This window comes from Pelophylax lessonae (assembly GCF_965119305.1).
Source record: "Pelophylax lessonae genome assembly, chromosome: 11".
Lineage (NCBI taxonomy): Eukaryota > Metazoa > Chordata > Amphibia > Anura > Ranidae > Pelophylax > Pelophylax lessonae.
This window is the reverse complement of record NC_138778.1, coordinates 182750333-182774198: the sequence shown is the minus strand read 5'-3', so window position 1 is coordinate 182774198 and position 23866 is coordinate 182750333. Positions and strand designations below refer to the sequence as shown.

The following is a 23866-nucleotide window of genomic DNA, read 5'->3' as shown; positions in this document are numbered from 1 at the left end:
GGGGGTCTCAGTCTGGGACTGTGTAACCTGCCTTTAAATCACACTGCTTGTCTCCCTATCTCTCGGCTGCATGCTGTGGGCTGCAAGGGGGGGGGGGAGCTGTATGACACTGTGTGTGTCAGGCTGGGCAGTGTGGGAAGCTGTGTGCTGTGGGGCATGTTTTTAATGGCATGTTGGGGCATATACAGCGATCGCTGCGGCGATCTAACATGTATCCATATAATGGGATGAAATTGTGTGTGTTTTTATGCACTGTGGAGCGGCGGTTTCGGCGCCAAACGACGCCATTTTACCGGCGCCCGCTCCGGCCGCATGGTTTACATGCACGGCGGCCATTTTCTTGTAGCCTCCATAGGCTTACATAGAGCGCCCTGGCAGCATCACTTCCTTTTTCCTGGAACACCGGTCGAGGCAGCAGCAGCAGCGGGGTCTCCTCAGGTTTTATCCTTCTATTCCTGTTGTCCATTGCCTGTATTCAGTCTGTATATTCCCTGTGGGGGTCTCATTGTGCCTGAGTGTGTGCGGTGGGCTGCGCCTACCGCGCTTGCTGAAAGGGGGCAGTTAACCCTTGGTTGTCTGGCGTACAGGGGCAATGGATTCTCAGGAGGGCAAGTTTCCCACAGTATTGGTGGAAAGCCAGGGGACCGCTGTTTCCCCCCCAGGGGGGGATTTGGCCACTATTGTGGCTGGCCTTGCTGCTCAGGTGCAAATGCTGGTGGCTGCTCAATCTACTAAACGGCCCAGAGTTACTCTGTCCTCCGATTCTGAGGGTGAAGGTGATGGGGCTGTTCTGGCAGGGACCCCCCTATCGGGGTCCCGCTCCTCTCTTGATCTAGTGGGGTCTGAGGTAGAGGCTGAGGTTGAGGGGGTTGATCATTCTCCCCCTGGCTCGCCTGAAGAGCTTGCAATCATGGATGAGTTGATTGCTTCCATTAAGCAGACGCTACGTTTGCAGGACGAAGTGTGTCCCCCCGCTGCCTTGGCGGCTTATGGGACGCAGAGAAAACGCAGGACGCCGCAGGTTTTTCCCTGCAATGCTGATTTTCAGCGCGCTGTAAAGGATCAATGGCGCGATCTGCGCAAACCTTTTGCGGTACCAAGTAAATTCAAGCTGCGTTATCCTTTCTCCCCTGCCACTGATGAACGGTGGTGTGTGCCTCCACCAGTGGATCATGCAATTGCGGTTTTGAACAAAGCCACTGCGATTCCTGCTGAGGGATCCCCTGTTTTCCGTGATGCCACGGATAGGAGACTGGAGTCTCTTGCCCGTCATACTTATTCTGTTACGGGTTCTATGCTTAAGGCTCTATTTGCTTCTCTCATGGCGGCCCAGGCGATCGCAAGTTGGACGCAGATGCTTAGGCGCGTCCTAGTGGCCGATTCGGCCTCGGCGGCGACCCTGGACATGGTGGATCAGATCCACCAGGGTGTCATGTATCTGTGTGATGCGGACCTGGACCTGATTCCGTTGGCTGCACGTGTGCACAGCGTGGCGGTGTTGTCTCGCCGCCTGGTTTGGTTGAAATGTTGGTCGGTGGACCAATCTTCACGTAAAACCTTAGCCAATCTGCCTTATGATGGGTCTCGCCTTTTTGGGGAGTCCCTGGCTGTGTTGATTAAGGGGATCACCGGGGGTAAGAGCACTCTCTTGCCCCATTTCCCCAAGGCTAAGGGGGCTTCTGGGAAGAAGCATGCGAATTTTCGGCCCCCTCAGGGGTCCTTTCGTGCCTTTCGGCCGCACTACAAGGGCAAACCGTTCAAAGGCCAGGGCTCTCAGAAGAAACCCTGGTCTGGGAAACAGAAGTCCGGCCAATCCGGACCTGCGGCCCATAACAGTTCGGCCTGAAGGGGCGCCCTCACCCAGTTTTGGGGTGGGGGGACGCTTGCTCGGTTTTCTTCAGCCCTGGTTGGCCCGTGTGCGGGACGGATGGGTTCTGGAAATCGTTCGATCTGGTTACAAGATCGAGTTTCTCTCTCGGCCAGAGAGCAGATTTTTTCCCTCAAATCTACAACTGTCTCCAGAGCGCCTGCGGGATCTGCACCTGGCGGTGCGGGACCTGAGGGCTCAGGGAGTGGTGGTTCCGGTGCCTCATCGGGACAGATTACGGGGGTTTTATTCCAATCTGTTCACCGTGCCCAGAAAGGAGGGCAAGGTTCGTCCGATTCTGGACTTGAAAGCTCTGAACCGCTCTGTGCGGGTTCGCAAGTTCCGCATGGAATCCCTGCGCTCGGTGGTGGCTGCCCTGGTTCCGGGGGAATTCATGGCCTCCATCGATTTGAAGGATGCGTATCTTCACATCCCCATATTCGAGGGTCATCAGAGATACCTTCGATTTGCCATTGCGGAGGATCACTACCAGTTCGTGGCGTTGCCCTTTGGGCTCGCCTCGGCTCCGCGGGTCTTCACCAAGGTGCTTGCACCGGTTCTGGCATTATTGAGGGCCCAGGGCATTTCTGTCCTGGGGTATCTGGTCGACATTCTGATTCGGTCTGCGACCAGTCAGGGTCTGGAGAAGGACCTGTCTGTCACGATGCAAACTCTGCAGGAGTTCGGTTGGACGATAAATGTTCCAAAGTCGACACTGAGTCCGTCGGTTCGTCTTCCCTATCTGGGAATGATACTGGACTCGGTGCAGGCGAAGGTCTTCCTGCCGGAAGCCAAACTCAGGACTCTTCAGGAGGAAGTCAGGTCCCTCAGGGACGTTCCGAACTCGTCTCTGCGGACGTGTATGTGATGTCTGGGATTGATGGTCTCGGCTTTCGAGGCGATTCCTTTCGCGCAGTTTCACACGCGGGGTCTCCAGGCGGAGATCTTGTCCAAGTGGGACGGGCGACCTCAATCTCTGGATCTTCAGATCTCGTTGAGTCATCGCACCAGGGAAAACCTTCTGTGGTGGCTCCAGTCCCCGTTGGTGTCCGGGGGCAAGTCGTTTCGTCCGCTCTCGTGGACGATAATCACCACGGATGCCAGCCTGTCGGGCTGGGGTGGTGTTCTGGGCGTTCTGTCCGCCCAGGGGACCTGGTCGGAGGGGGAGTCTTCCCTCCCGATCAACATTCTGGAATTGCGTGCGATAAGGCTCTGTCTTCATCGCTGGACGGACCGGCTGCAGGGCTGCCCGGTTCGGGTGCAGACGGACAATGCCACGGCGGTGGCCTACATCAACCACCAAGGGGGCACCAGGAGTGCCCGAGCGGCTCGAGAAGTGGCCGACATTCTGTCTTGGGCCGAGACTCATGTCCCGGCGATAACGGCGGTTCACATTCCGGGAGTGGAGAACTGGCAGGCGGACTATCTGAGTCGCCAGACCCTGGATCAGGGGGAATGGTCTCTCCATCCGGCTGTCTTCCAGATGTTGTGCGCGAAGTGGGGTCTTCCAGATGTGGACCTGTTCGCGTCTCGCCTCAACTACAAGGTGAAGAGGTTCGTGGCAAGGACGCGCGACCCTCGGGCAGACGCGTCGGACGCGTTAGTGGCCCCGTGGCATCAGTACAGGCTGATGTACGCGTTTCCACCGATTCAGTTGCTGTCCCGGTTCCTTCGCAGGTTACACTCGGAACGCAGCACGGTGATTCTTGTGGCACCGGACTGGCCTCGCCGGTCCTGGTACGCAGACCTCGTGAATCTGGCGGTCGACGCCCCCTGGCGTCTGCCTCTTCGGGACGATCTACTGTCTCAAGGACCGATTTACCATCCTGCTTTACAGTCGCTGGCTTTGACGGCCTGGCTGTTGAGACCGAGGTCCTGAAGGAGAAGGGTCTCTCTCCAGAGGTTGTTCATACCTTGATCAACGCGAGGAAGTCTTCCTCGGGAAAGGTTTATTACCGTACTTGGAAGGCCTATTTTGCCTGGTGTGAGTCCAGGGGGTTTTCACCCCGCACGTACTCGGTTTCCCGTGTGCTGTCTTTCCTTCAGACGGGTGTCGATCAGCGTTTGGCGCTGGCTACGATAAAGGGTCAGGTGTCTGCGCTGGCCGTTCTGTTTCAACGTCCCGTGGCTTCCAACTCCTTGGTTGGCACTTTTATTCAGGGTGTGCGGCATCTGGTTCCTCCTAGGAGGGATCCTTTGCCCCCTTGGGACTTGAATCTAGTCCTATCGGTGTTACAACGTGCTCCTTTTGAACAGATCAGGGAGATCTCGTTGTCTATGTTGTCCAAAAAGGTTGCCTTTTTGGTGGCGATCACTTCGGCTCGCAGAGTGTCGGAACTGGCGGCTTTGTCCTGCAAGTCTCCGTACCTGGTTGTTCATTTGGATAAGGTGGTCTTGCGACCTAATCCTTCTTTTCTGCCGAAACGAGTTTCGGAATTCCATCTTAACGAGGATATTGTTTTGCCTTCGTTGTGCACGAAGCCTAAACATCCAAAGGAGGTGAGATTGCATTCTCTGGATGTTGTTCAGGCGATTAGGGTTTACCTTAAATCGACTGAGTCTTTTCGAAAGACGGACTCCTTGTTTGTTCTTCCAGAGGGTCCTCGGAAGGGCATGGCGGCTTCCGCCTCTACCATTGCCAAATGGATCAGGCAGACCATTGAACAGGCCTATGCCTTGCAGGGGAAGGTTCCCCCTGTGCCTGTGAAGGCGCACTCTACTAGATCTCTGAGTACGTCTTGGGCCTGTCGTCATGGGGCTTCTGTAGCCCAGGTGTGTAAGGCGGCGACTTGGTCGACCGTACACACTTTCACAAAATTCTACAAAGTAGATGTTCAGGCATCGGCGGATGCTTCCTTTGGCCGCAAGGTTCTTAGTGCGGCTGTTCCCTAGGGTCCCTTGTTGGGGACTCCTGGCTGTTGGGATAAGTTTTGTATCCCCTGGTTTTTTGTCTTTTCCTGGGTTGTTGCTCCTGTTGAGCACTTATTTTTGCTGTTGCCCAGCTGGTTTCCTTCCTTTGGTAAGGTTCCTTTCTTTGATGTGGAGACTGCGTTGCCTTTCGGCGCGGATGCGTTTCCCACCCCTCATGTTTGCACTGCTTTGGGACGTCCCCATATGTGACGAATATGAAGAGGCGGCGACTGTCGGAGGACGTAAGAGAAAACGGAATTTTTGTAAAATCTTACCTGTAAAATTCCTTTCTCTGAGTCCTCCGACAGTCGCCGCCCCCGCCCCTCTTTTGGGGTTTGAATGTATACTCTACTGCTATTCCACTAAAACTGAGATATGGTTGCAGGAAGTAGGAGGGTATTGACTGAGGGGACCACCCCTTGAGGGTGGGATATGTTAAAAGCTTTATTGTTAACATATTCTGTTGCCTAGCTACTCCTTCGGAGCAAAGTCTAATACCCCCATATGTGACGAATATGAAGAGGCGGCGACTGTCGGAGGACTCAGAGAAAGGAATTTTACAGGTAAGATTTTACAAAAATTCCGTTTTTCAGACGATAATTTTCGATGCCCAAAATTGCAGTGCATCACTATTAAAAAGCATTTGCAAGGTAACCAGTTTTGCTGTACTTGCATTTTCTTTCCCTGGCTTCTTCCTCTTAGAAACTATACAGTCAGTATTGTCCAGTAGTTTGGCTTTGCTGAGCTCGCGACGATGCAAAAATTGGCACCAGTTGTGTTTCTGGTGTCAGTGCTGCTTAGGTTTTCTGGGGTGAACCTCTCCAGTCACATCACTGCTGTTCTGGAATGCCCAGAGATGTATCAGCAGTACTGCTTGTGGCATGTAAGCCCATACTGATTCCTTGTCCTGTGTCACTGCTTGGTTATAATGTTCCCTGGATGACCTCTCAAGTAATATCACTGCTTTTTTTGGAATGCTAGGAGATAGCACTTGAACTTCTTTGTTATAACTGTGTGTACTGATCTTGCCTCCTGATGACCACCATTTAAAGCAAAGCTGTGGGGGAAATTAACTAGTTGCAGACTGTGTGTGCTACACATCCCCAAAAAGTCATCATTGTACACAGAACATGTGTAGTTTATCCAGTCTCTATTTGCCTGGAACCCTCCCAGTAAACAATTTGATTAATCAAAGCCATGGGCATGGTTGTGTGCACAGAGATGCAGGGATGAGCTCGGGCGTGTTGGAGTTCGTACGTGCCCGATCCCGCCAGGAAGCCGACACTGCACTCTGCTAATCACAGGCAGTGAGACATTTTCCGATCCGCAGCTGCACAGATCGGTAAATGTCTCACTGCCTGTGATTAGTGGAGTGCAGTGTCCACTTCCTGGCGGATCGGGCATGTACCAACTCAAACACGCCCAAGCTCATCTCTACAGAGAAGGTTGGCAGCGTCCGCTGTAAAAACAAAAAATAAAAAGCAGCAGTCTGAGAGCCCATTCACACTAGCACGACTTGTGAGACGACCTGTGTAGCCCCAGGTCGCTTGACATAACAAAAGCAATGTTAATCAATCAGTGTCGTCTTAATTGGCACTACTGAAGTTGCTCCGACTTCAGAAAAGGGTCCTGTACTACTTTGAGGCGACCTGTGATCCGACTGTCCCATATACTTCAATGGGAGTCGCCTCCTTATCTTAATTGACACGACTTGTTATCAGACTTTCCAGGAAGAAGAAAGAGATTAGCCAGGCATTCCCCACAGACAAAGTCGCCTGTCTCTTCAAAGTAGTGCACAAGTCTCTTCCAATTCTCTTCCAAGTCTCTAAACACGTCTCTTCAAGTCACGGGGCGACTTTCTGGTCGTGGTAGTGTGAACCGGCTCTCACTATGTTTGTTTATAAATGATACTAGTTCAGACACTACAGAAAGATTCAAAGTAACATATTATTCTCTTTTGTTCATTGACAGAAACAGCTCCTGATCTTCATAACCATTGGGTTATACTGCCCCCTACAGGAGTAGGACATTAGGCAGAAAAATCTGGTTAATCTGGTTAATCAGGATAATCAGAAATAAGGACGTAGTTCCTTGCTGGGATCTTTGGTCCTGGCAATTTTTTTTTTTAGATAGAATTTTTTTCTCCTGGTTTTTTCCTGTGAGATCTACAATCAATTGCTTGACTGGGCGACGGGTTGGATAATCTAGATCCAGTGGTCACCCCAGTCTGGCCGGCAAGTGCCTGTAGACCTCAGCTTCGTGCTAGGTTTGTTGCAAAATAGCTCCACTGGACGGGGGCTGGCCTGCGAATTGAACGCCTCGCGAGATCGCATACGACCGGGTCTCTGCCTGAGTCTCAGTGTTCCTCTTGGCCGACAGCCCCCCCATTTTGATGGCGAGGGGTCCGGTCTGGAGCAGTGCCCACCTGGTTCCTGGTGTGGTGATTAGCTGTCCCCTTCCCCCCCCCCCCCGCCTCTCCCCCTGGAGGGTTTTGGGATGGACATGTGCCACTCCTTGGGACAGTCTGACCCTCCGGGTTCCGTTCCTTCCCGTCAAGCACCCCCCTCCACCTATTCTGGGGCTGTGTGGAAGGTTTGGTCCACCTCCTAGGGTGGGGGCAAGGCCGTGTGCTGCCAATAGGGGCCGGGGGGGGGGGGGTTGTGCCGCCAGCGACCGGACGATCGAATGTTGGGGGGAGGGAGGTCTGTGTACCTGGTGGGGGCTCCAGCCTGGGTCTGTCCTTAAGGCCTACGGATCCCTCCTGGGTCCCTGGGAGCCTCGTGGTGCTGCCATTTTGCTCTAGCCTGTGTTTCTGTGCAAAGCAGCCATGTTTGTGTAGTCCAGCGGCCATTTTGCTGTGGTTTGCTATTGAGAATAGCGGCCATGACAGTGGAGCCCTGTGGGCGACAATTTTAGTGGTGGGAGCATCTCCTCATCCCTGGTGCTGACTCCTGGATCTTTTCACTTTCTGATCGCCTCATGTGGAGGGCAGACTATCCTGGTGGCTGCAGGTGCCTGTTTCTGCTGGGTGGTCAGTCTGGTGGGGTCCTCTCCCTCTCTGCTGAGGATAGCTTAGTGTTTGTGCCTGGCGACCAGGTGGTGCTGCCAGCATAGTGGGGGCTGTCCCTGTGCAGTATTTTGCACTTTTTGTGGGGTCCCCCTGGTGACTCATGGAGTCTTTGGAGCACATTTCCTCACCTTATCCCCTCTCTGAGGCTTCAGGGCCCTCCGGGTCCCAACCATCCATCGATGCACTGAAGACGGTCCTGGAGTCCTTTTGTGTCCCAGGTGGAGGGGGTTTTCGGGCAACAGGCTAGCAAATAGAGCCCCCCGCCTTCCCCTGCCTCATCTGTCTCATCAGATCCTGAATCTGATTCTGCCGCCGCAGACATGGGTCTCCTTGCTGGGTCTGTGACCACGCACCCGGAATCCTCCGATAGTGAGCATGATTCCTCCATATCTGCAACCGCGCACGGAAAGGCGCTGGTGGATGCACTGATTGTTCTTGACCATTGGGTTATTCTGCCCCCTACAGAAGTAGGACACTAGGCAGGAAAAAGCTTTACCATGCCTATGGAGCAGTCCCAAGGGGTATACTCCCACTTCCTGCTATAGGCATTCAGTTTTTTTCTGCCTAGTCAGGAGTAAGAGCCTAGTTCCTTGCTGGGATCTCTGGTCCTACCATTTTTTCCTTTTTTAAAAAAAAATTTTCCCTCCTTTATTTTCTGTCCCTGTGAGAACTACAATCAACTGCTGGACTGGGCGAGGGACTGGATATTCTAGATCCTTGCGGTCTCCCCAGTCCAGCCAGTGAGCGCGTTCAGACCTCAGCACCACGCTAGTTTGGGCGCAACAAAGCCCCACTGAATGGGGGGCTGGCCTGCGAGTTAAACGTCTCGTGAGGACACATAAGACCTGGTCCTGGCCTTAGTCGCAGTGTGCCTCCTGGCCCGCAGCACCCTTATTCTGATGGAGAGGTAGTCTGCCTGAAGCGGTCCTTACCCGGTTACATGGTATGGTACATAGTGCCCCCCCTTCTCTGGTGCCTTTAAGATTGGACGTGGGCCCCTCCCTCGGATGGTCAGACCCCTGGGTTTCCCTCCTGCCCACACAGCGTCCCCCCCCCCCCCCCCAATATGTCTGGGTCCCCTGTGAACCACCTGTTTTGGGGGTGTCGAGCAGGCAAAAGGGGCTGGGGGGAGTGGTGTCCTGGGGCGGGGGATGTCCCGGGAGCCGCGATTTTGTCATAGATGGCTAGCTGTATATTCGGTGGCCGTGTTTGTGCAGTCCGGCGGCCATTTTCTTGTGGTTTCCCGTTAACCACTTGCCGTCTGAGTACTGTAGTACTACTGCGGCAAAGTGGCTCGTTATCATCTGACAACGTAGTACTACGTTGTCAAGACACTCCCCTTTCTCGGCAGCGCTTGCGCGCTGCCAGAGGCTCGCTCCCGCTGTATTCAGTCACAGCGGGAGTCGGGCCATCCCCGATCGTCGAGGATCTAGTGTGGAGATCCGCCCGCTTGTGTAAACACAAGCGGGCGGATCTCCCAAGTGACAGGCAGGGTCAGATTGCAGGGTTCAGCATAGCTGAACCCTGGATCTGTCCTTGTGTCACACAGTCACCTCCCCCCACACATGTCAGTAAGCACCAGGCATACATTAACCCCTCCCTCTCCAATCAAATTAACCCCTTCCCTGCCAGTGTCATTTTTACAGTAACAGTGCATATATATATATATATATAATATAGCACTGATTACTGCAGTAATGTCACTGGTACCCCCAAAAGTGTCAAAAATGTCAGTCAAGGGTCCGATCTGTCCGTCGCAGTCCCGCAAAAAAAAAACGCAGATCCCCGCCATTACGCGTTAAAAAAAAAACCACCAAAAATGACAGAAATCTTTCCCTTTGTTAGTAAACGCAATAACTTTTGCGAAAACCAATCAAAATACGCTTATTGTGAATTTTTTTACCAAACATAGGTAGCAGAAAACAAATTGGCCAAAAATTTAAAAAAATTTTGATTTTTACATTTTTTTTTTATAAAAAAATATAAAAAAAATTTGAAAAATATTGTTGTTTTTTCAAAATTTACGCTATTTTTTTTGTTTATAGCGCAAAAAGTAAAAATCGCACAGGTGATCAAATACCACCAAAAGAAAGCTCTGTGGAGGAAAAAAGGATGTACATTTCGTTTGGGTATGGCGTCGCACGACCGGGCAATTGTCAGTTAAAGTCGCACAGCGCCGAATCGCAAAAAGTGGCCCAGACGTAAGACAGCAAAATCCTCTAGTGGTAAAGTGGTTAAATAGAACAGCGGCCATGTTTTTGGAGCCCGGTAGGCGGTGACTGGCGGTGGACCTTTAGTGCTGACTCTTGGACTTGCTCTTTCTCTCCGCATGGTGTATAGCATCCAGCACTTCTGCTGACCTGGGGTGGTGAGTTATTGTGGGTGCCCTAAGCAGATCTCCCTCTCTCTGCTATAGCAGCGATTCAGCTGTGCTGGGATTTGTAGTGCCGCTAGTGTGGCGGTGGAGGGTCACCTAGCAGCAGTGTGTTTTGTTTTGTTTTGTTTTTTTTTTAGATTGCCTGTGTGGTTCTCTGGTTAACATGGAGTACCTGGAGCAAATTTCACCCCCTGATCCCATCTCAGTGGTGGCTGGCCCTTCTGGGTCCACCCTGTCTGCAATGGCGGCGGCTCTGGAGACATTATTGTCCAAGGTTGATTTGGGTCCTGCATAAAAAAAAAAAAAAAAACTGAAAAAAAAAAAAGCATCCACTGCCCTCATCTGCCTCTTCTGTCTCCTCAGATTAAGTTTGATCTGGCCATCACGGATGCGAGTCCCCCTGCTGGGACTGTGTCCACGCACCCTGAGTACTCTGATAGCGAGGATGATTCCTCTTCCACTACAGCCGCGCATGAAAAAGCGCTGGTGGAGGCACTGGTTGTATCAGTGCGGGAAATTTTAAAAATAGAGGATGCAGCTGTGGGGGCGCCGGTCACCTTCGGTACCCGAAAATCCTCAAAAGTAGCGAAAGTTTTTTTTCCTTATCCCACTTATTTTGACAAAAATTGTCGCGTATCAGTGGAGTTATCCTAAACGCAATTTGGTGGTTCCTACGCTTTTCCCTAGAAGGTACCCATTTGAAGAGTCTGTTAAAGAAGTGGACATTCCCACCTGTGGTGGATTCCCTGTTTTCCAGGCTGAACAAATCCAACCTGATTCCGGTGGAGGAGTCTTCGATGGGAAGGCAGAGACCTTGGTCCGACACATGTTTACTATGGCTGGTTCATTCCTTAGGCCGGTGTTCGCCATTGCTTTGGTGTCCCAGACCTTGAGAGAGTGAGCTAAACTTTTGCTTCAGGAAACTGGAGGGGGAACAGCCTCCCCCTACCTTTGTGAGGCTGGCGGACCAGTTGGTCCAGGGGTTGCTAGATGCGGCTCCCTGAGTTTCTAGGCTGTTCTGTGACAGCAGTGGTCCTTCGGCGCATGATATGGCTGAAATGCTGGTTTGCGGACCGAGCTTCCAAGAAGGTCTTGGCGGATCTCCCCTTTGTGGGGGAATGCCTATTTGGGTCTTCCCTGGATGAAATCATTAAGGGAGTCACGGGGTGAGAGTACTCTCCTCCCACAGGCTTCCAGGGGCAAAGAGTCTCATCGCAGACGTGGCTCTTTTTTCTAGGCTCATAAGCGTTTTTTCTGTTCCTAAGGGTGTCAAAAAAAAGGATCCAAATCAGTTCGGAAAGTCCCTGGAGGTTCCAAGAAGCCCTGGCCTGGTAGCCTAGAGCAGGTCCTTCCAGGCCTGCAGACAAGCCCCCTTCTGCCTCAAGGGGCGCCCTCACTTGTATCTGGGGTGGGGGGGGGGCGTCTTCGTTTTTTTAAGACAGGTGGGCCCGCAAGCTGATTCGGTTCGGCTTCAAGATTAAAATTTTGTCTTATTCTCCAGAGAGGTTTTTTCCTTCCAACCTGCGTTTGTCCCCAGACCGCTTGCGTGGTCTCATATGGCAGTACAAGTTTTGCTACTGCAAGGGGTGATTATACCGGTTCCAAACTCTGAACGTTTTTGGGGTTTTTCGTCCAATCCTAGATCACAAATCCCTGAACCACTTTGTGCGGGTACAGAAGTTCCGGATGGAGTCCATCCGTTCGGTAGTGGCATACCTTCATCAAGGGGATCCTCTAGCCTCTATCAATATCACGGATGCTTACCTCCATATCCCGATATATGTTGGACATCAGCGCTTTCTCCGCTTTGCTGTGGGCGAGGAGCATTATTCATTTGTGACATTACCATTTGGTCTCGCCTCAGCTCTTCGGTGTGCACAAAAATGTTGGCCCCGGAGTTAGCACTGTTGCAAGAGCGTGGGAGCTGCGGTAACTGGACGATCTCCTTCTAAGAGCAGAGTCTCTGACTGCTCTACTCGACAACCTGGACATCACTGTGCGGACTCTGCAGGAGTTCGGGGGGACTCTGAATTTCCAGAAGTTGGCTCTGGTTCCGTCCGCCAAGTTGGACTATCTGGGTCTGACTCTGGAATCTGCCTCAGCCAAGGTGTTTCTCCCCCTGGACAAGCTCCAAAAGCTGATGGTGTCTATGTCTGACAGTTCGTCTTTCGGTATGTCTGGTACGGATTCAATCGGACAAGGCCATGGCATTTTTCAATCACCAAGGGGGCACAAAAAGTGTCCTAGCAGCTTGGGAAGTAGCCAGCATTCTAAGGTGGGCGGAACATTTTGTTCCTGCTCTCTATGCTGTGCATATTCCAGGGGTGGAAAATTGGCAGGTGGATTACCTCAGTCGACAGGCCTTGGACCAAGGAGAATGCTCACCTAATCTGAAGGTTTTTCATCAGCTATGTTCTCCGGTGGGTAACTCCCGAGGTGGACCTGTTGGCCTCTTGTCTCAACAGGAAGGTGCAGAGATTCGTGGCAAGGTGTTTGGGATCCTCTAGCCGACGCCACGGACGCACTGGTAACTCCTTGGGGCCAGTACAGTCTGATATACGCCTTTCCTCCTCCTCAAGCTTCTGCCGAGACTTCTTCGAAGGATCTAGGCAGAAGGAATTCTGGTCATCCTTTTGGCCTCAGACTGGCCTTGCCGGTCTTGGTACGTGGATCTAATTCAGCTGGCCACCGATGTCCCTTGGTGACTCCCTCTCAGAGAAGACCTGTTGACCCAAGGGCCAATCTTCCATCCTGCTTTCGTCGCTGGCTTTAACGGCTTGGCTTTTGAAAGCCAGGTGCTGAAGGATATGGGGTTGTCTGACTCAGGGATTCCCACGCTCGGTCCGGCTACAAGATCGAGTTTCACTCTTGTCCTCTGGCAAGGTTCTTTCTTTCCAACTTGCACCTGTCTCCGGACTGTTTACACTCGGGTGTCAAACTGGCGGCCCTCCAGCTGTTGCAGAAAAACTTTACAGGGTCTTTTTAGGGCAGTACAAGGCCTGTTACTTCAAGGGGTGATTGGGAAAGTTTTTAGGGTTTTTACTTAATCGTCTTTACATTTCCCAGCTGCTAAATAACTATAAAACACAATGCTTTACAATGTATCTTTTCGTTCTTAAAATTTAGATCAAAGTAATGAACTTCCGTTTGTAAGTAAGGGCAGTTTAACCACTATAAAGCGGAGTTCCACTCAAAAATAGAACTTCCACTTTAAGGTCTCCTGGCCCCCTGACATGCCACGTTTGCCTAGGCGGCTTGAGCAGAAGTTCTCCTCTCCCCCTCCCTGCAATCTTCTGGGACACATCACCAGTCCCAGAAGATTGCCCGTCCACCCAGGACGCGCAGCGCAACTCGCGCATGTGCAGTGCGCACCCAGCTGGGAAGCCGCAAGCTGTCACAGCCGGGTGCCCGCACTAAAGATGCCAGCGCTGCGGGGAGAAGAGGGAAGAGAACCGAGGCTCCTGCCGGCTGCATCGCTGGACCGTGGGACCGGTGAGTATGTGTTCATTAAAAGTCAGCAGCTACACTTTTTGTAGCTGCTGACTTTTAATAAACACACAAACGGGTAGAACTCCGCTTTAAAGACTAAGCCTTTTTCTGACACTTGTTGCTTAAAAGTTAAAATCAGTATTTTTTGCTAGAAAATTACTTGGAACCCCCAAATATATATTTTTAGCAGAGACCCTAGATAATAAAATGGCAATCTGTTCAATCTTTTATGTCCCACTGTATTTGCGCAGAAGTCTTTCAAATGCAGTTTTTTTTTTTTTTAAATATACACTTTTAATGAATTAAAAAAAAATTAAACGGTAAAGTTAGCCCAATTTTTTCGTATAACTTAAAAAATCATGCTTCTCATTTTATCCAGAATCGTGCCGCCCTAATGTATAATAATTTTGTTCTGGACATTCACTACAGAAAATGGCAATGGGTAATGTTTGGCATCATAAAGCAACCAACCAGCAGTTCTCTTCTATGGGCTTGGCTGCTCTTAAATTTTGGATTCGTGTTCTTCGATTTGCTGTTTTAAAGCTTAAATCAACAAGAGCTGCATGTATTCTTTCCTGGTGTCCTTTGTTTATTTCTTCCAGATCTGTGCTGTAAGGGAACATGAAACTCCTCCTGTCTCTGTGCAGGAGCTTCCTGTAATAAAGACCAGTCACTGCTGCTCTCTCTCCTTGTGCAGGGTGACTGGTCTGGTCTGGTCTCTGCCCCCTTATTTCGTTTTCTGTAGGCAGCCTGTAGTAGCTGGAGCCTGCCGAGCCCCTCTGCACTGGCCATGTACAGCACAGTGATGTCACTGCTACATGTACCAGGTAGTATGTGGGTTTGCAACGGGATTTGGTGCTCAGTCAGTTGACATTCTTTTAATCTATTTAGGAATAGGTTTAAATAAGATTTTGTTTAGAGTTGAACTGTAAGATATCAATGAGCATTTGTTTGGTGGGCTAAGTGATGCTTAAAGATGGGTCACCTCATGCCATTTTGTTAAATTTCTTTTCTTCCTGTAACTATTTCTCTTTAGTCTGACCTCACGATGGATAAAATATCCGCTCTCGAAAACAACAAAAACTCTGACCTAGAGAAAAAGGAGGGAAGGATAGATGACTTATTAAGGGTGAGTTCTAATGATTTGGGTGAAAAGTATCAATCATTGTTCAGGTTACTACAAAACTGCTGTCTGTTGTAAGAAAAATAAATAAATAATAAATTATATATATATATATATATATATATATATATATATATATATATATTTTTATTTATTTCCAGTATTAATATTGTACAAGTAACTGGACAAAACATGAAAAAATCTCCTAAAAGCAGACACAGGTGTAAATAAAATGCAATACTGTTTCTAGCCCTCCCCCGTTATATCCAAAACAATTTTATGGTTTGGTTGGGGATCCTCTTTAATGACAGGTTTTATTTTATTTTTTTTTGCTTTTTTTTATGGTTTCAGCATGATCCTTTTCCATTTTAAAATACTAGTTTATAGAGCCTTTACAGTACACATGGAAAGTATTCACAGCGCTTCACTTTTTCCACATTTTGTTATGTTAGAGCCTTATTCCAAAATGGAATTAAATTCATTAATTTCCTCAAAATTCTACAAACCATACTCCATAATGACAATGTGAAAGAAGTTGGTTTGAAATCTTTGAATTTATTTAAATTAAAAAAACGAAAAAAAAATCACATAAAAATAACAATATAATGTCCCAAAGTTACCAGTGCATGTCAGACCCCAAACCAAGCCAGGAAGTCCAAGGAATTGTCTGTAGACCTCTGAGACAGTATTGTATCGAGGCACAGATCTGGGAAAGGTACAGAAAAATTTATGCAGCATTTCTTCCATTTCTCACAGAGCGGGACACCCGGCCAAACTGTGCGATCAGGGGAGAAGAGCCTTATTTAGGGAGGTGACCAAGAACCTGATGGGCACTCTTACAGAGCTCCAGCATTTCTCAGTGGAGAGAGGAGAACATTGTAGAAGAACAACCATCTCTGCAGCATTGCACCAATCAGCCCTGTATGGTAGAATGGCCATATGGAAGCCACTCCTCCAGTGAAAGGCCCATGACAGCCTGCCTGGAGTTTGCCAAAAGGCACCTGAAGGACTGCCAGACCATAGGAAACAAACTTCTCTGGTCTGATGAAACGAAACAATGATTAAACTCTTTGGCCTGAATGGCAAGCGTCATGTCTGGAAGAAAACAGGCACCACTTATATCACCTAGCCAATACTATCCCTACAGTGAAACATGGTGGTGACAGCATCATGCTGTGGGGATGTTTTTCAGCAGCATTAACTGGGAGATTAGTCAGGATCAGGGGAAAGATGGAATTCAGCAATGTACAGACATATATCCCTGATGAAAACCTGCTCTGGAGCTCAGACTGAGGCAAAGGTTCATCTTCCAACTGTACAACAACCCTAAGCACACAGCCAAGATAACAAAGGAGTGGCTACGGGACAACTTTGTGAATGTCCTTGAGTAGCCCAGCCAGAGCACAGACTTTAACCTGATTGAACATCCCTAGAGAGATCCGAAAATGGATGTGCTGATGCTCCCCATCCAACCTGATGCTGTTTGAGAGGTCCTGCAAAGAATGGCAGAAACTGCCCAAAAATAGGTGTGCCAAGCTTGTGGCATCATACTTAAAAAGACTTGAGGCTGTAATTGATGCCAAAGGTGATTCAAAAAAGTATTTAGCAAAGGCTGTGAATACTTATGTACATGGGATTTTCTTTTAATAAATTTGCAAAGATTTCAAATAAACTTCTTTCACGTTGTCATTATGGGGTATTGTTTGAAGAATTTTGAGGAAATTTTGAGGAAATTAACAAATGTAATCACTTTTTCCACATTTTTTGTGTTCCAGCCTTATTTCAAAATTGAAGTGCTGTGAATACTTTCTGGATGCTTTGTATGTCATATCCAATTGGATAAATTGGAAACCTACTGGGGTTCTGGAGCTATCAAAATATGGCAACTTCTTTTGGGTGTTTAGGTCTGCCAGTAGTGTTACATTTTGAAGGATATGTTTTTCTGGATTTTGAGGGTAAAGGAAGATTCCATATTACTTTTTGTATTGTTCTTCATTCTGCTAATCAAATTCAATCACTGCAAAGCCTTGACCCATTCTGGGAAATCTTGGTTCTCAATGGGCGAGATATCTTTCAATAAAGTAGCCATGCAACTAATTTTTGAACAGGCCCAGATATATTTTTGCTTTACTTCTGTATGTGCATGTTTTAGTTGGCTGTAAACTATCAAAGCTCAATTTACAATTGAATCTTATTTTTTTTTTTTTTTTTTGCGATAACCATCATATAGGTAAATTGTGACCTCCGACGGCAAATGGATGAGCAGAAGAAAATGTTGGAAAAGTACAAAGAACGGTTAAACAGATGTGTGACAATGAGCAAAAAACTGCTTATAGAAAAGGTGACCTTTCAACTTTTAGATTTTATATTTTACCTAATCTCTCTTCATTCATGTGGTTTTAACAAATTTGCTTTAACTACTTTGATGCTCCTTCATTGGGAATTCGGATAGCCGTGGTCCGGTAGAGAACCCAGCCTACTGGTCATGTGATAATACTCGGTCCTTTCCTTAGCCCTGCAATGTGTGAAGCAAATCCAAATCGGATGCCTTCTTAGACTTCAGAGACAGAGTAAGGAAAAAAGGAAGGTTTCTTGTATTTGCACATTTCAGTGGTTTACATTTGTAATCCAGCTGTCAGGTTGAGGCTAGTGCTTTTGCTTACTGTAGTTTTGGCTTTTAACAGTTAAATGAAAGGGTTCAAAACTTTCTGTCAGTAGCAGGTAAGTCATTATTTAGAATGTGCAGAAGTCAAGGTCCCTTCTACAGCCTGGACATGAGATACAAGGGGCTGCAGCAATCAACTTGAAATCTAAACCAGAGACTGTTGGGCTCATAAAGGTTCTGCACTCCAGGGCAGGTTCCTAGTAAGGTATTTTACGGTATGCAAAGGAACATGAAGTAACTTCAATAATTAAAGAATAAGTCCAGGCAAAACCTAAATAACACTAAACCTGCTCTGTGCCACACTCTAACCCTAATCTATCTAACCCTGTAAAGCAAAAATCACTGTACTTTCCTATTCTGCAGCCGATTCGGTCCCAGCATCAGCTGTCAGCGGCGGCTTCAGCGTGGAGGCAGGTACAGGGGAGGCATCCGACAATGGAAGCCCCATAGTAACTCGATGGGTGACATCACTTCCCAGGCATTTTACAGCCGTTGTCGGTCCTCTTTGGCACAGAGTTTCTATCGCTGGAGACTGGACCAGACCAGCTGCAGAATAGGTAAGTACAGAGATTTTTAGCTTACAGGGTTAGATAGATTAGGGTTAGAATGTGGAAAAGAGCAGATTTAGCGTTAGGTTTTGCCTGGACTTATCCTTTAATGTAAAAAACACTCACCCATTTATGCAGGAATAGCGGCTAGCAGTGTCTTTATATAAAACATAGGTCATTCATTTTAAGAATCCATATTACACTGAGGTCAGTCGGGCATGGCCTCTTCTAAACTGTGTGCATCCAGGACTGACTTTGCAGATAACAAAATACTGTAGTTAAAATCTTATTTCAACATATTAATTCCAGAGTTGAGTGTCAGTGCTCAGTTTTTTTTTTTTTTTTTGTCCTGTGTAGTTTGTATTCTAATAAGTATTTAGCCATATATGATCATCTTGGAGTTGCAAAGAGTAAAACTTTTATTTTATTTTTTTTCTGCCTCCCTGGTGTTTTGACAGATTAGTGTGCAGACAGATCTGGATAATAAAGAGGCTTTTAGCTGCTTGTGAGAAATAGTTGAATGCGGAACATCAATGTTAGACTTTGGAAGGTGTTGCAGTCCATGTTGTTTTTAACCACTTCCCACTAGTCATATGCTTTATCGCCGAGAGGCCACTTATTTGCATTCCAAACGTAAACATTTCTGTGCTGAGAGTGCACGCTCTGTGCACTCCCAGCACAGTTACCGGAGAGTTCCCGATGCCTACTTGCGATCGGGAGCTTTCCGATCATGTGACAGCCATTTACAGTGGTCAAATGATCGGAATGTCTGCCTCAGCCTCCTGGAATTTACAACCTCTTGGAGGGCTCGGAGGTGGCAACAGGAAGGGGTTAGGAAGTGAAGGCCATCCCTTCTTACACCCATCCATGTAAGCAATGGTTTTAACCACTTACCGCTAAGTGACGTATGGGTACGCCGGCTGATTTTGCGGGGTTATACCGGGATGATGCCTCTAGCTAGAGGCATCATCCCGGTACCGTTGTGTAGAGCCGGCGGTCAGCTTTCCAGGGGTAACGACCGATGGGGCTTGGAAGCCACTCAATCAATACCCCGGCGAGCGGGAGAGGACGTCCCGCGGCTTTGCCCGGGTCTCCTGTCCCGCCGGCTGGATGGAGTCCCGATCTAAGCCAGATGCGGCTTAGATCGGGTCTCCGATGACGTAACCCGGAGGCGGCGTCCATGACGTCACGTCCGGGTTACTCTGCTGCTGAAGGCGGCAGATTAAAAAAATGTGTATTCAAAAATGCCGTTTTCGGCGCTTTGAATACATGGAAGTGTAGTGGAGGGGTCTAGGGTCTTTTAGTCCCTCGATCCCTCCATAAAGAGTACCTGTCACTGCATATTGCTGTCAAAAGGGATGTTTACATTGCAATAAAAGTGATCAGATTTTTTTTAAACCAGTGATAAAGTTAAAAAAAAAAATAAATAGGAGAAAAAAAATTTTTTAGCCGCCCCCTTCGCCGTTAGCTCGCGCACGAAAGAAAACGTATATGGAAGTCAAGCTGCGAATGAAATCACTGTTCAAACCACACGTGCGATATAGCCGCGATCGCCAGAGCTTGAGCAATTATTTAAAAAAAAAAAAGAGCTACACTCTAACTCTAAACTGGTAACCGTTAAAATGTTTTAAAGCGTTGCCTATTGAGATTTCTGTTGACCGTAGTTTGTCGCCATTCCACGGGTGTGCGCAATTTTAAACCGTAACATGTTGGGTATCTATTTACTCGGCGTGACATCATCTTTCACAATATACAAAAAAATGGGCTAACTTTACTGTTTAGTATTTTTTAAATGCAGTAAAATGTGATTTTTTGAAAGTTTTCCCCAAAAAAATGGTGTTTTAAAGACCACTGCGCAAATACCGCGTGACAAATATTGCAATGACCGCAATTTTATTCTTCAGTCTTTGCTAAAAAAATATATATAATGTTTGGGGGTTCTAAGTAGTTTTCTAGGAAAAAATACTGATTTTTAACTTGTAAACAAAGTGTCCGAAATAGGCCTGGGGCTTAAGTGGTTAAACATTAAAGATAACTTTCACTTGCTCCCAGTTATTCAGGAGTTTTTGAGACCCCAGGGAAAAGGTTTATTTAGAGGAAATTTGAGTGTTCATGTGACTTGCCAAGGATATGGAAATCTAGCAAATTTCTGCTAACAATTCTTTCTGCTGTATGTCCTGTGATATGTAAAACACCACATGGACCTCTCTGGGTAAAGCCTCCCTTTATACCCTTCATACATAGAAGTCGTTTGTGGATATTGAAGTTATTTGCACAGGGCCTTAAACTGATTCATTGATACAGGGATGAACTGGGTGGACTTCCCAATTCTCCTTTTTTTTTTTTTTTTTTTTCCATCACATGGTCAAGGTTAAAATATAATGAAACATTTAAATGCAGATCATGATGGAGCTAGTTAATTTACATGTATTAAAGCAGAATAAAAACCCACTGATTTTAACGGTTTCCCAAAACAGGTTGAAGGCTACCTTGAATATGAACTGTTACAGTTCTTGCAGTGCTTATGTGTGCCCTCAACCAAACTGTCAAGCTATCTCATAGCTGCTCAACATATGCAACACCATGACAGCTGCACACCAGTGGCTAAGATGGCAGCTTCTTTGGCTGTAAAGCATACAAGGGTTTATTTACACTTTACTTAAAGCTTCTTCATACCATACGTTGCAAAGGGCATTCTGATTTTCGGAGTGGTCTGCCCAGTGTTATTGCTTTACAGGTTGTGCATGTCCTGTGTTTTACATTTTTCATTAAGTGTATAGATCTGATGATTTATCGTTCGTTTTCTCGTTAGTCCAAACAGGAAAAGATGGCATGTCGGGATAAAAGCATGCAGGATCGCCTACGGCTGGGCCATTTCACTACAGTCCGTCACGGCGCCTCTTTCACTGAGCAGTGGACCGATGGTTATGCCTTTCAGAACCTCATAAAGTAAGGAAGACTGTTGTATATGATTATTATTTATCAATTATGTTGTTTTCCCCACTAGAGCCTTGACCTGAATACGTCTTAAAGAGTGTGTAATTGTCATGTGTTCTCTGAGAGGGGGAATAGCTCCAGGCATTTGAAAGTTGCTGCTCCTGTGTGGGCTGTAACCCTCACTAGATGGTAGATCATTGGTCCTTAGGCTTTTTGTGGTTATTCTGAGTATCAGTATACCATTTTGTGGGGCTCTAGGAGTAAGTTATCCATTGTTTTGGGTACTGTATGTATTTTTCAGTGAAATTCCATATAATGACTGATTCGACAAATTTCAGAGCCCACTTAGGCCATATTCAAAGGCAGTACATCTAGCCTCTAGATCAGGGGTCTTCAAACTATGGCCCTCCAGTTGTTCAGGAACTACAATTCCCATCATGCCTAGTCATGTGGGTGAATGTCGGCGTTTTACAATGCCTAATGGGATGTGTAGTTCAGCAACAGCTGGAGGGCCGTAGTTTGAGGATCCCTGCTCTAGATGGTTAACTAGCTTTAATGCATCTCTCTGAAGATCTTTACTTTTTGAGGCTTAATTACATCTCTGAGCCTTTTCCTCACAACCCTTCTCAGGCAGGGGTTAGCTTTATTTGGATCTGTCACTACAGCCAGCAGGCTAAGAGGGACTCCACCTGGACTCAGCTCCCTCCCAGAAGCACCCTCCCTTAAAAGAAGTTGATGTATTCCGATTGGGCTCACTGGGAAAAGGGGTTTGCTCACTAGTACTGGTAGGTCTTGAGGTACAAAAATTCAAGATAAAGTCGACCCACCCAGTCAGTGATCGCGCTGCTTCAAGTAGCAAATTTTCTGACCTCGCCAACGATTTGTGTTTTGCAATGGAGGATCACCACTATCAGTTTGTTGCATTGCCTATCTGCTTCCCCCCACTGTGTTTTCCAAGGTCACTGTGTTTACCAAGGTGTTGTTGGCTTAGATACCTAGATGGCTTGCTACTAAAGCCAGCTATAGATTGATTGGATCTTGGCCAGATCCATCCATGGGCAAACTGGTTGTAATAAAGTCGATCCATTGTCGGATTCCTTTCATGCTACAGCTGCCAGCAGTGATCATTGTGTTCTGCTGGCAGGTAAGGCTCTTCCTCGGCAGAGCACAAAAGCGCTGCAGGCGTCAGTGATGCAGGTTTGCAAGGCGACCACCTGGTCGTCTGTGCACGCTTTTACAAAGTAGATGTGCTGGCATCTGCCGATGCTGCTTTTGGCCGCAAGGTTTTGCAGGCCGCTGTTTAAGAGGACTAGCTCTCTTCGAGGGTGTATGTTTTTAGGTGAGCTCCAGTTGTTTCTGGCTGAGCTCCATGTTAACTGGTTGGCTAGGTTTAGCCTTTGGGATTTTTTTCTGCCGTGTCTTTTTCCCACCCCTCATGTTTAACATTGCTTTGGGATGTCCCAATGGTCAAGAAGATTCTGGAGATGTGTCCGTCAATGAACGAAAGAAAAAATTCAATTTTTGTCTTACCGTAAAACCCTTTTCTCTGATGTTCGTTGACGATCACAGCACCCACCCCTATATTGAGTTGGGTTACTTTTCTTCTGACACTACTTGCAGCAAAACTGAATGCCTATAGCAGTGTGGGAGTATACGCCCTGGGACTGACCTATAGGCGTGATAAAGTTTTCTTTCCTGCCTAGTGTCCTACTCCTGTAGGGGGCAGCATAACCCAATGGTCAAGATTCTGGCGCTCTGTCAGTCAATGAACATCAGAGAAAATGATTTTGCTGCAAGACAAAAATCTAATTTTTTTTCCTTCCACATGTGATAGAAGGAAAGAAAAATGAATTCTATATGGGCTGCTTCGGGGAGCAGATGGATCAAAAACTGATGTGCAACATCCAGCAGACAGTACAAGTCGTGGAGTGGTTCAGTTGAGAACTGAACCTTCAGAAATCAGCCTCAGTTTTGCCTCAATTCCTAGAAACCTTTGGTTTAGTCCTAGATAAGGCTCAGGTGAAGGTAATGCTTCTGAAGGAAAAATGCCTGTCTCTTCAAATCTCTGGAGTTCCTGAGGTCAATGGAAGGTGGTGCATTAAAATGAGCATGGGTGGGCGTGCTGGGAAAGATGGTAGCTGCCCTCCATGTGGTCCTTTTACTGGTCTGTTTTGTTTCTGGGTCTCCTAAATGAAGGGTCTTTAATTGTTATCCTAGGTGTATTTTAATTTATTTCTTTTTAAATATAATTTTTTTCTACTGGATTTTTTCCTGTGAGATCTACAATCAACTGTCAGACTGATCGACCGGCTGGATAATCTAGATCCAGTGGTCACCCCAGTCTGATCAGCGAGCACGCGCAGACCTGAGCTCTGTGCTAGGTCGTCCGCACCATAGCCCCACAGGACGCGGCTAGCTTGCAAGTTAAATGTCGTGCGAGGTGGCATACGACCGGGTTTCGACCGGAGTCGCAACCTTCCTCCTGGCCGACAGACCCCCCCCCCCCCATTTTGATTAAGAGGAGGTTCTGTCTGGAGCGGTGCCCGCCTGGTTCCTGGTATGGTGAGTAGCTGTCCCCCCTCTCCCCCTGGAGGGTTTTGGGGTGGATGTGGGCCCCTCCCTGGGACAGTTGGACCCCCGGACTCCCCTCCATGTTAGGCACCCCCCTCATCGGTCTAGTGGTCCTTGTGGGCCATCTCACCCCCTGTCCGTGCCCCCCCTTCACTGGGGCTGTGGGGTGGGCTTGTTCACCGCCTAGGGTGGGGGCAGGGTGCTGTGCAAGCGACCGAGTGATCGGGTGGAGGGGGGGGTGCACTGTACCTGGTGGAGGCTCCTTACCAGGGCCCCCCCCCTCCTTTCTTGCCTGTGCTGTTTTCTGGG

General features: G+C 48.0%; 1 protein-coding gene across 4 annotated transcripts in view; it reads left to right on the top strand.

Annotated features, from left to right (window-relative positions):
• The window catches only part of TLK2 (tousled like kinase 2), a 150159-nt gene that overhangs the window by 74456 nt on the left and 51837 nt on the right, over nucleotides 1-23866 (top strand). For all 4 annotated transcript variants that reach the window (XM_082271300.1, XM_082271301.1, XM_082271298.1 and 1 more), the window contains 3 exons: nucleotides 14750-14842; nucleotides 17067-17177; nucleotides 20862-20998. In XM_082271300.1, coding sequence (XP_082127426.1) covers nucleotides 14750-14842; nucleotides 17067-17177; nucleotides 20862-20998 — 341 coding nt within the window. The remainder of the gene's footprint in view (nucleotides 1-14749; nucleotides 14843-17066; nucleotides 17178-20861; nucleotides 20999-23866) is intronic.